Source organism: Trichechus manatus, unplaced genomic scaffold (assembly GCF_000243295.1).
Source record: "Trichechus manatus latirostris isolate Lorelei unplaced genomic scaffold, TriManLat1.0 scaffold00110, whole genome shotgun sequence".
Classification (NCBI taxonomy): Eukaryota; Metazoa; Chordata; class Mammalia; order Sirenia; family Trichechidae; genus Trichechus; species Trichechus manatus.
This window is the reverse complement of record NW_004444046.1, coordinates 4,901,520-4,914,535: the sequence shown is the minus strand read 5'-3', so window position 1 is coordinate 4,914,535 and position 13,016 is coordinate 4,901,520. Positions and strand designations below refer to the sequence as shown.

Here is a 13,016-nt window from a genome sequence, read left to right as displayed (position 1 = left end):
CCAATGTCATAAAACAATATGTGTACTACTGTTTCATGAGAAACTATTTGTTCTGTAAGCCTTCACCTGAAGTACAATAAAAAAAAAAAGTTTAGGTACATAAACCCTAATGAGACTCAATAAAGGAGTTTTCCTTTATGAACTGCCACTCCTTAAATTCCAGGAACTAAAACATGTAAGGGAGTTTTACACAAATACTTCCTAAGTACTGCATTTTACGCAAATAACATACGTCTTCTACATTTGTTTGCCAAACACACCCTCCCCCCATAAGGTATTTCTGTAAGCACACTAGGCTAAGTTTTTTTTACAGCAACATGTAAAAAAAAAATCGGCAAAACAGTGTTTATGAAAATACCTTGCAGGGGAGGGCACAGGTGGCAAACAAATGTAGGAGGTGCACATTATTTGCATAAAAATATGGTGTGTATATGTGTCTGTGTCTATGCTGCTCTTTATATAACTCAGAAGTCATTAGGTTTAGGATTCACCCTACACTGGTATGACCTCAACAGATTGTTGATTGATTACATTACATCACATCCGCAGGTGTATGGTTTAGGATTCCAACACATATTTTGGGGATACACAATTCAATCTATAACATAATAAAAAGAAAAAATAAAAGTATTTTTAGAAGGGAAAAGCATCTACCTAAGACAGCAAAGCCAGAAGCCATAAAGGCAAAATCAAAAAAGGGGGTGCAGGAAAGATTCAGTAGCCACAGAAATGAAAAACTCCAGACAAGCAACAGACTGAAGAAATGCTGGTAACTTTTTTAACAGACAAAATATCAATGTCCCTTCAACAAATTAATAAGTAAAAGAAAAATAATCCAATAGAAAACTGGGCTAAAATATGAATAGACAATTCACAAAGAAAAATACAATCAACAATGTATAAAAAGATACTTGTTAAAAAATTTATCATTTTTTGCTAATTTGATTGGCAAAAGTTTAAAAGACAGATAACATGCAATGGGAGCATAAAGAAAAAGCTTTACTCATACACCACTGTTGGGAATATAAAGTGGATACTGTTTTGAGAAAAATATCAAATTTTAAAATGGGCAGATATGACATGTTTGCAAGAATATATATTATATATAAGGATGTTCCTTCAACATTATTTGTAATAATGATTTAATGAAGAAAGCTTTACATGTTTATCAATGAGAAAAAAAGATTAAGTGTTATACCAACACTGTGGAACACTATGTATCAACTCTAAAGAGGTAGATCACTCTCTGTATCTACCTATTTCTCTATTTGTCTGTCTATGCTAACACAGAAAGATGGTCATGAATGAAAAAAATCAAATTGCAGAAGCGTGTGTAGAAACATGAACCCATTTATTGGAAAAATAAAAGTGAAGGTGTGTCTATGTGAGAGTATGTTTGTGTATACATATGTATAAACATACACTGTTGTTGTTAGGTGCCACCGAGTCGATTCCAATTCAAAGCAACCCTACAGGACAGAGTAGAACCGCCCCATAGGGTTTCTAAGGAGCAGTTGGTGGATTCGAACTGCTGATCTTTTGGTTAGCAGCCAAGCTCTTAACCACTACACCACCAGGGCTCCGGGTGCCTCATAAGCACCTCAAATTCAAAATATAGTTAATTGTTCCAGGTAATGAATTCTTCTCCCACAAATATCTTCCTTCCACATTCCCCTCTACTAATTGGTGGCCCTACCTGCCCTGCATCCTACCACTCTTCCCCACCCCCCTTCTCACTAGTCTCTCTCAAGCAGGAAATCTATGAGTTGTCAGACCTTCTCCCTCTCGCCTACAGGCAATCAATCTCTAATTCATATTGATTCTACCCCTTAAAATTGCCATTGAATTCACACCTTCTTTTCAATCTCAGGAGCCCTGCTGGTGCTGTGGTTTAGCGTTCAGCTGCTAACCGAAAGGTCGGCAGTTCAAATCCACCAGTTGCTCCTTCGAAACCCTATGGGGCGGTTCTACTCTGTCCTCTAGGGTCGCTATGAGTCAGAATCAACTTGATGGCAACAGGTTAGGTTTGGTTTGTTTTTTTCCCATCTCGTGGAGCCCCTGTGGGGCAGTGGTTAAGAGCTCAGCTGCTAACCAAAAAGTCGGCAGTTCGAATCCATCAGCCCCTCCTTGGAAACCCTATGGGGCAGTCCTACACTGTCCTAAAGGGTCATTACGCATCAGAATTGGCTCCATGGCAACGGGTTTGGTTTTTTGGTTTTGTTTTGTTTTCCATCTCATTAGTATCTCTCACCTGGACTACTTCAAAAGCCTCCAAATTAGGCTCATCCATTCCCAATCCATCTCCCATACTGGTTCCAAAAGTGATCTTTCTAAAACGCAAAGCCGATCATATATCTCTCTTGCTTAAAACTTTCACCAATGAGAAAAAAGTCTGAAGCCTGCAGTATGATATTCAAGGGTTCAAAATCTAGCCCGTCAACCTTTTTAGGCTCACTTTTCATCAGTACCCATTCATACTTTATGTACCAGTAACATGAACTAATAAGAAATAAATACGGGATTAGCAGTCTCCTAGGCTGCACAAGTGGTTTGTGATCTAGTTTGAACCCAGCCAGTGGCACCATGGAAGAAAAAGGCCTGGCAATCTGTTTCCATGAAGATTACAGCCAAGAAAACCCCATGGAGCAGTTCTACTCTGTAACACATGGGGTCGTCATGAGTTGGGATAGACATCATGGCAACAGGTTTGGTTGTTTCTGTTTTTTACGGAACAGCCAAACACACCGTGCATTTGTTCAATGCCTGGAACAATCCCCGCACCCAACATCATTATCTATCAGGCAAATGTCTATTTAGCCTCTAAAAACCTTAGAATTTCATCTTCTAGGAAAGCTTCCTCCACCTCACATTCCTCCCCAATATCCATCCCTGTTGTTGTTGTTGTGTACCATCAAGTCAATTCTGACTCACAGCAACCCTACAAAAAAGAAACTGCCCCATAGGATTTCCTAGGCTGGAATCTTTACAGGAGCAGATCACCAGATCTTTTCTCCCGGAGAGTCATACTGGTGGGTTCAAACCGCTGGCTGACATTTTGGTTAGCAGCCAAGCGCTTAACCATTACACCACCAGTGCTCCTATATCTATTTCTGCAGATACCTTTTAGTGCACATGCACACGCACGCACACAGACATACTGTTATGGATTGAACTCTGTCCCCCCAAAAAATGTGTATCAACTTGGCTAATCCATGATTCCCAGTATTGTGTGACTGCCCACCATTTTGTCATCTGAGGTAATTTCCCATGTGTTGTAAATCCTACCTCTGTGATGTTAATGAGGTGGAATTAGGGGCAGATATGTTAATGAGGCAGGACTCAATCTACAAGATTAGGTTGGGTCTTAAATCAATCTCTTTCATAAAAGAGAGAAGCGAGCAGAGAGACATGGGGACCTCATACCACCAAGAAAGCAATGCCAGGAGCAGAGCATGTCCTTTGGACCCAAGGTTCCTGGACAGAGAAGCTCCTAGACCAAGGGAAGACTGATGACAAGGACCTTCCTCCAGAGCCAACAGACAGAGAAAGCCTTCCCCTGGAGCTAGCACCCTGAATTCAGACTTCTAGCCTCCTAGACTGTAAGAGAATAAACTTTCTGTTTGCTGAAGCCATCCACTTGTGGTATTTCTGTTATAGCAGCACTAGATGACTAAGATACACACACACACACACACACACACACACACGTCAATTTTAACTATTTTGTAATTGCTTATATCTTTTCCCTCAAGGAGCCATGGGAGTGTGGTGGTTAAAGTGCTCAGTTGCTAACAGGAAGGTCAGTGGTTCTAACCCACTGAAAACTATGCGACCGTTCTACTCTGCCCTATAGGTTGCTATGAGAGGGAATAGATGGCTACGGGCACATCTTTTCTCTCACAAATTCCTTAGTTGCTCAGGGGCAGTCTTCTATTACCCACCTATACATCCTCCGCGCCTTCCTTAAAGTTAAACCAGATTTAAACACTCTTTGGGTAATATTTGAAATCCTAAGCAAGACTTAGGACAAGAACTAAAAATTCATAAAAGTAAAAATTCATGGTTTAATTAGGCTCATTTCAACCATATTAAAAAGAGAGAAAGAGAGACTCAGGTTTTACCTTAAAAAGGGAGGTAGGAGTTGTATTAGGAAGTTACCATGAACTAAAAACCTCTAGGAAGAATTTGCCTGTACAGAGCCGCTTCTTTACCCTCCGCTTCCTCAGTTTCTGCTTGCTCAGACCTTCACTTTGCTGATGGTCCATCTTGGCCTCTCCAGCTACTCTCTCAACTCTTCAGCTTCAGTCCCCACTGCTAACAAGCAATTTTTCTCCATATTTTCTAATTCAAATTTCTGAGAGGCTTTTTTGGTCTTATTTTTTGGCACTAGGTCACTGTGGTCTCTTAAAATGTGGCTCAGTTGCCCCAGGGTTAGGTGCCATGCCAGGAGCTCCAAGATCAAACAACTAACCTTCCCCCAACCCTCAACTCAAGATACTATTTTTATTTCCTTAAAACCATCACTAAAGTACATTGCTAAAATAATCTTGCAATACTTTAAGGAACAAGTCTTGCCAAGACTTGTTCACAGTGAGAAAAATCCTGCATAATTCTTCATAGGACCAGCTATACACTCCAAATACGCAAGGAGTTAACAATATCTTATTTCTAGACGTTCATGGAAGGAATTCTCTGGTCTGTTATAACTGATCAATAGCAATGGTTTAAAAAGCATTTTTCCAAGCTTTCTACAGATTTTCCCATATATTTATAATGTAAAGAAATTAGTAGTCCAGACATTTCCTTGTTAAATTCTATCCCATAATATCAAGCTAACCTTTTTTATGAGGGTAAGTACATACAATGGCAATCTATTACTAACCAACAAAACCTGTTTCTCTTCCTCCAAACTAACACCTCTTGGTAATGATTGAAGAAGGCGACTCACTGAAAAGATCCTATGGGAGGGAAAGAGAAGTACATGTCATGAGACAGGTACTCTTAGATGGCTTCCAATAAAAATCAGATTCTCACTACTATTAATCTCCTGTGTAAAACTACAAAAAAATCGAGTTAACTGTTATATCTAGGAAGACATCACATTTTCACTGAAGTCAAACCTAACAAAATGTGAACAGTAGACACATCTTTGAAAGGAGAGGGCAATTAATTCACTAAATAAATCTTCTGGCTATTCCGAGATTCAACAACCACTGGAAAGAAATACTGCTAGAAGGGGATAAGGGCAAGGCCATTCAGAAAACCTGAGGGAAAATAAAACTTTTTCAAATACAGATTGTCCTCACATTTCTTGGTATAAAAGTAGGATTTTCTACTTTAAAACCATGTAGAAGGTGTTCTAGTTAGCCAGCCTGTTTATTATCTGAACTTGTTGGTGACTCATTTTCGTTTCAACAGTAGTAATGAGCAGCTGACTCTGTAACATCACAACCATCAGTTCAGACTATTATTAACAAACATAATCTTAACAGATCTAATTTCATAGGACAGAAATTGATACAATTTAGATGCTGATGTTGTCTTTAAACGCAGCTTGAAATGAAGGCACTACTAGAAAGCTTTCTTTGAATAAAAAGCACTAAAGAGAAGGGGTTAATTCTTGTCTCTGCTTAGCAAAAATCCATAAGTTTTAAAAAACCAAAGAAAACATTAACTTGAACGTCTTGGAGAATGGTCCCTGATGCTGCTGCTGCCTGCAACCAGATAGAACATGGTTCTGCTATCCCACTGGGTCTGAATCTCCTCCCTCCCCACCTCAAAGGTTAAAGCACCAAAAAGGTTATTACGTTCTCGTACTCTTCTTCTAATAATTGGAGTAATAAGCCAAGACAACATAAAATACCTATGTTCCTAGAGTACAGCAGACTTCAATTTCTTTCCAAAAGGTAAGTTTACAATCACTTGGATTTACTAACTAGGCCTATTTATGTTTGTAAAATTAATAAAATAGAAAAAAAGAAAAAGCACTAACTTCATCTTTCATAGTTGAAGTCACTGGAGATTATCTAAGGTTAATAAGTCAAGAATTTATATTATTTAAAGTTATAAAGGTAATCAGAAGAACTAATACGATAATTAACAACCAAAAATTGAGAGGCAAAGGGAAGAAAGGAAACAGAAACTGGTGTGCACCCAATTTCTCATCTCTCAGGGGAAGGAATCAACAGATACTTTCTAAAGTTGATAAGCCACAAAACAGAATACATCTTTTAAAAGTATTAAAGGCAACCTCAAAAGAACAAGAAATTAACTGTCAACAGTGGCTACCCTGGAGGCTGGCGTAGTAGCAGGTACTTTTTATTTTATACTTCTGACAATTTGCATGTTCTTGTTATTTAATCTCGTTTTTCAAAATTGTCAATTATCAGACATCTTTTTTGTTTTTTTGAGAACATGTACTATATCTCATTGCTTGCACCTACCAATTCATGGACTGTCAACTTTATAAAACAGAACATCCTCTAAAGTGAATTATCTCATCTATCAAATTAAAGATAAAGGAAGCAAAACTTTTCCCACAATGCAAAATACATGGCTGACCATCCTCAAGTTAAAACAGCTCTTACGACAACTACAAACTTTTTACACTTCTTGGTGTTGTTTTAAAATCAACACCCCCTTGATCAGTTTAAGTAAAAACACAGATACAATACTGTCCAATATAACTCCTTAAACAGTCCTGAACACAGTCAAGCTAATAAATAAAGGCAGCAAACTAGTAAGTTCTTACATCAAATCAATAAAACATTTAGGGGCTTATTTTTTTCTTTGAAATTAAAACAAGAGAGGCAATTTGAGATTTTTCTGTCTTCACTGATCCTCTCAGGAATGTGAACGTATGCACTGCAGTTTCAATCTTGTAGTACTTGAGGGTTTTTTTTTTTTCTTTCCAGTGCTTCAGTTTTTGAAGCAATTTACTTCTGCCTGGACAAGCAGCTGGGTTTTCTGTTAACCCTTAGTGTCCATTCTTTATGCCCACACTAACATTTCAACTTTCTAACACTCCTAAATACAGTTATCTCAAAGAAATTTCAAAAATCACAACTGAATTCAAAGGAACGGGGGCACTTCGGGTCACTGATGATAGAATATGATTTAATACAATGGTTTTAGGGATAGGTTATTTCTGGTAACCACAGGAGTTATAATTTAGGTAATAATATGAGTAAAGATCGCAGAATATAAGACTTGTGCCTAGGCTCTTCCTCTTCTCACCTTGCAATAGCTCACCCTACAGGATGGTCCTTGAATCAACAATGGCAAGAACGGGTTCACAAAATTTTAATTAACACATATGCAGCCTAATCTTGGCAAGACCTAAGAACCTAACGCACATCCTTGAAAACTCATCAACTTTACTCTTAAATAATAATAACTCCTGCGTCTGATATATCGGCAGCCTGACTATAGTCCAGATACACTTCATGAAGATAAACCTGACTTAGAGAACCAGGCGCTTTAGGCCTGCTGGTAATCGAAAGGACCAGCTAAACTGATGCAGTCCTCTCTTCTAAAACCGTAACGAACTGATTTAACTGAGACACTACTCAGAATCCTCAAGTCTCAACCAAAACACATCCAGACTTGACGTAAAAGGCCTTAGAAATCTCTCAGTGGGTGAGTCTCTCCCACCCACCAAGTGCACCTTCTCTATCTCGAAGCTCCCCCCTCAGATCCTGCTGTGCCCCCCGCCTCAGGCTCCCAGTACCACGCCTGGGGGTGCCTCCAATCTGCACCTCCATCTCCCGCCCCCGACCACTCTGTCACCCTCCCGGAGTCCCAGAAGACGTTCGTTCAGCCCAACCCGCCCACGACACCTTCGGCCCCTCACTCTCCCCTCCTCCAAGCCAAATCGAGCTGGCCTTTCCTCTCCCCTGCCGCCCTCACCCCGCGCCACTCACCCGCGGTAGTAGGCTTTCACCCGGACCTGGTGAGAATGGTCCCCGCTGCCGCCGCTGCCTGCGACCCGGTGGGACATGGTGCTGCTGTCCCTCTGGGTCGGCATCTCCTCCCTCTCCAGCCTCAACGCCCGGGGCCAAGGGGGCGGGAGGGGGCGCCGGACGCCGTAGGGGTCTTCGCCGCCCGAGCCTCTCCGAGAGTCGTGTCCCCTCGCCTACCTACCTGCTCTCCCCGCCCGCAGCGCCGACCCAAGGGTCGCCTCGCCTAGCCTCGGCAGCCAGAACCACGCGGCTCCTCCCACCCCGGCGACTGCCGCAGCTTCTACCGCAGGCGCGGCCCAGTGAATCGCCGCTTCTCCGTCCCTCCCACCTCGCTCGCTCCAAAGGCCCACATTCCGGGATAAGGCGGGCGCAACCATCGATCCAACTCACAGAGCCTCAATGCCAGGCCGAACCATTCTTATGGAGGCCAGAGAAAGGGGGGAGAGGGAAGGTGAGGAGCTGATAATCACACCAAATACGCCGGGAGGGGCCTTTCTTTGGAGCTTTAATTAAGATGATACTAAAAGTCGGGTAACTATAGCTCTGTAAAAAGCCCTTTGCATACAAGGAAAATGGCAGACAACAAAAGTTGCACTGTATCATCCCAGTTTCCAACTTGGTCGCGTCGGCAGTCAGCCGCTGGGGATTCGGGGTAGATTTGAGTGCGGGATTCTGGGATTTGTATTTCCTGTGGGATTCTGGGACTTGAGGTTCCTTACGTGTGGAACTTGGGCGTCTCTCTAGTCCCATGGGTCTCCAGGTTGCGACGTGGGAGCTGTCGGCGTGGAAATTCTGAATTCAGCATAGGTATCTGATGGCCCTGGAAACTACTGGGCTTCGTCACGATCAAGACTTTGTTCTCTGACGAATTTTCCCTTCCAATTGCATAGTTATCTAAATTATACAGTACCTTCCTTGGGAACAAGAATATGGTCACCTACTCAGTATAGTCTCTCTCGTGGAGAGAATTTGATATTTGTAACAAATGATCATGAATGTAATAAAGGAGGAAACGCAACTAGAAGATATAAGGGAAGGCAGACTTTTCTTCCTTCGCGGCCCCCATGCCTAGCCCTTCGTTATGCTACCATTGCATGGGACAGATGCACAATGAATACTTATCCAATTAATCAACTCATTAATGATTCTGATTAGCATTCATTTCTTAACACTGGTTAACGAAGGATTAGGAAGGATCCATCCTTACAGCCTAATCTTGACTTTCCTCTAGTCTTGCTCTGTCACATAACTGGTACTAAAATTGAAGGTAGCGTGGATCTATCGCCTTCATCAGTCACGGTACCAATACAGGTAAAAAGAGTTTGAATAATCAAATAAATCAGGTTTTTTTACTATGATGAAATAAGTTTGGGAGATTGCCTCAACAGAATGATGTGTGACACTTAGCCTAGTATGACACCCTTCAACTACTGCAGACTTGGATTATGTGCTCTAATAAAATTTCCCGTTGAAAGACTTGATATTAGGTTTTTGGCAGTTAGAGACCTGCGTCAGCGTATTAAACACGGATCAATTAGTTATGGAATGTAAGTTATTTCTAAGGTGAGATGGTGAAATTTCAATTGGATCCATGGAAAATTTAGTATGCTTGTGGCAAGTTTGAAAGATTATATAATGCTCTGGAAAAGGAAATTTATGTAATATGAGGAGGAAGAATTTATGGAGAAGTGAAAGGTAAGGCATTGGAAACTTTCATTTGGGTCCTTATTCCTTGGCAGCTTGAAAATCCATCATTGGCCTCATATCTTGCTTTAAAAGATGACCGTTGTTTACAGAGGAGGCTTATTGCTTATTGTAAATATTGACAATTTGCATCAATCCCACGATATAAATAAATTTTCCTTTTCTGAAGGATGAAAGTTATGAGTTATGATTATCAGGGAAAGAAAGCATGAAATTAATTTTAACAGCATTATTTTTATATAACTCACCATACATACATTTCACCCATTTAAAGTATACAATTTAATACTTTTTAGTACATTCACAAAGTTGTGGAATCATCACAGCTTCTAATTCCAGAACATTTTCATCACTCCAAAAAGAATCTCTATGCTCATTAGCAGTCACTCTTCATTCTTCCCCCTTCTCCCTGGTAACCATTTTCTGTCTTTATGCATTTGCCTTTTCTGGACATTTTATGTAAATTAAATCATATAGTATGTGATATGTTGTATCTAGCTTCTTTTACATAACATTATGTTTTCAAAGTTCATCCGTATTGTAGCATGTATCAGTACTTCATTCCTTTTTTTTTTTTTAACCCTCATTATAATCTTTATTGTGGTAAAACATATATAACAAGCCATTTGTCATTTTAACCATTTTAAGTACGTACAATCCAGAGATATTAATTATATTCACCATGTTGTGCAACCATCACCACTACCCATTTCCATCTCCAGATTAATTTTGATATAGTCCAATTTTCCTAACACCACCTTTAACAGAAACTCAGAACCTTTTAAGCAATAACTCTGTTTCCTCCTCTGCCCAGCCCTGGTAACCACTGATAAACTTCTGTCTCTAAGCATTTGCCTATATTTCATGTAACTGGGGTCATACAGTGTTGTCTTTTTGGGCCTGATTTATTTCACTCAGCATAATATTTTCAAGGTTCATCCATGTTGTAACATGTTTCAGAACTTCATTTCTTTTTATAGCTAAATAATATTCCATTGCATTGAAATACTACATTTTGTTTGTTCATTCATCTGTTGAACATTCAGTTGTTTCCACCTTTTGCCTATTGTGAATAATGCTACAGTGAACATTGGTGTACACATATCTGTTTGAATCCCTTCCAAGTCTTTCAGTTAAATACCTAGGAATGGAATTTCCAGGTTATGTGGTAAGTCTATGTTTAACTTTTGGAGGAACCGCCAAACTGTTTTCCACGGAGGCTGCTCCGTTTTACATCACCACCAACAATGGATGAGTTCCAATTTTTCCACTTCCTTGCCAACCCTTGTTATTTTCTGTTTTTCTGATAATAGCCATCCTAGAAGGTCTGAAGTGGTATCTCCTTGTCGCTTTAATTTACATTTTCCTAATGACTAATGATATTGCACATTTTTTCATGTGCTTATTGGCCATTTGTATATCTTTTTAGGTGAAATATCTGTTCAAGTCCTTTGCCCATTTTTTTAATTGGGTTGTTTGTCTTTTGGTTGTTGAGTGGTAGTAGTTCTTTAAATATTCTGGATACTAAACATTTATCAGATATATATTTACCAAATATTTTCTCCCATTCTATAGCTCTCTCCACTTTGTTGATAGAGTTCTTTGATGCACAGATGTTTTTAATTTCTATGAAGTCCAATTTATCTTGTCTTTTGTTGCTTGTGCTTTTGGTGTCATATCTAAGAATCCATTGTCAGAAACTAGTCCTGTAGTTTTACCTTTATGTTTTCTTCTAAGAGTTTTACAGTTTTAGTTCTTCCATTTAGATCATTGAGCCATTTTGAGTTACTTCATTCCTTTTCATGGTGAAAGAATATTCCATTGTGCGAGTATACTACATTTTGTTTATCCATTCATCAATTGATGGACGTTTTTGTTTTCTCCACTTTTTAGCTATTTTGAATAATGTTGCTATGAACATCTGTGTACAAATTTTTGTGTGTCATAGATTTTTATGTTTTGGGTATATACCTAAGAGAGGAATTTTTGTTTCGTATGTAACTCACAATGGTTAAGTGTTTGGCTGCTAATGTAAATGTCATAGGTTTGAACCGATCAGCTGCTCCAAGGGAGAAGAGACCTGGTAATCTACTGCCATAAAGATTACAGCCTAGGAAGCTCTTGGGACAGTTCTACTCGGTCATATAGGGTCTCTGTGAATCAGAATAGACTCAACGACCCACAACATGGTAACTCTATGTTTAAACTTTTGAGGATAAATGAATAATTTCTTTCATAAGGATCAGCACAAAGCTGGTTCCTATGAGGCAGAGGTTAACAGTGTCCCAAATGTCCAGCTTTTCCAAACTGCTGTACCATTCCATCATCTTTAACATCAACTACTGCTCCTACCCTCAGTACTCTCCCTCCCATCTTTGGGTTCTGTAATTCACTGCAACGTCTCACAGAACTCACAAACTGTATCAAGGAAATGGCTCACATGGTTGTGGAGGCTGGCAAGTCCCAAATCCATGGGTCAAATGTAGGCTTCTCCTGACTCACATGGCTGCAGGGGCTCATGAACCCAAACCGGCAGTTCATACCACAGGCTGCTGGCTCACAAGGCTGAAGAAGCTGGTGAATCAGATCAGATGATAGGCTGCCAGCCCACTGGGCTGCAGAGGCCAGCGAATCCCAGAATCGGCAGGTCAGACCTGGCTCAAGTCCCAAGGACCAGGCGTTAGATGATCATGAACCGGATGCAGGATCCAGATGCAGATAGAGAGAGCCCAGCTAGAGCATCCACATATATACCTTAGATGCAGTCCACACCCCAGGGAAGGGCATAGCTTGAGGAAGGGTGGGACTTGAGTCATGCTTTCCTACAAGGCTGTGACCCAAGACATACCCCACGTCAATCCTGCCTCATCAACATGTAGAGGTCAGGATCCACAACACATAAAATGGAAGACAACCACACAATACTGGGAATCATGGCCCAGCTAAGTTGACATATAACCGCAACACTCACAGGTTCAATATACACTATTTGCATGGTCCCACCCGATCACTGTGTGTGAGTCACAAAGACCTTGGCTAGAAGGGCCATATTAAGTAATTCATTGCACCTCAGAGGAACTGCCAGACTGTTTTCCAAAGTGACTGCACCATTTTACACTCCCACCAGCAGAGTATGAGAGCTCCAATTTCTCCACATCCTCCCCAATACTTGTTCTTATTCATCCTTTTTATTATAGCCATCCTAGTGGTTGTGAAATGGTAGCTCATTGTGGTTTTAGTTCCTAACATAATGACTAATGAAAGGAGCCCTGGTGGCACAATGGTAAGGCTGGTAATATGAACTCACCCAGGCACTCCACAGGAGAAAGGTCAGGCAATCTGCTTCCATTA

At 40.4% G+C, this 13,016-nt stretch overlaps 1 protein-coding gene across 1 annotated transcript in view; it reads right to left on the bottom strand.

Moving 5' to 3' along the window:
• PRKCI (protein kinase C iota) overlaps positions 1-8,026 on the bottom strand; it is an 84,186-nt gene extending 76,160 nt beyond the window's left edge. Inside the window, exon 1 of the mRNA XM_004383457.2 lies at positions 7,923-8,026. Coding sequence (XP_004383514.1) covers positions 7,923-8,026 — 104 coding nt within the window. The remainder of the gene's footprint in view (positions 1-7,922) is intronic.
• Positions 8,027-13,016: the final 4,990 nt, after the last annotated feature.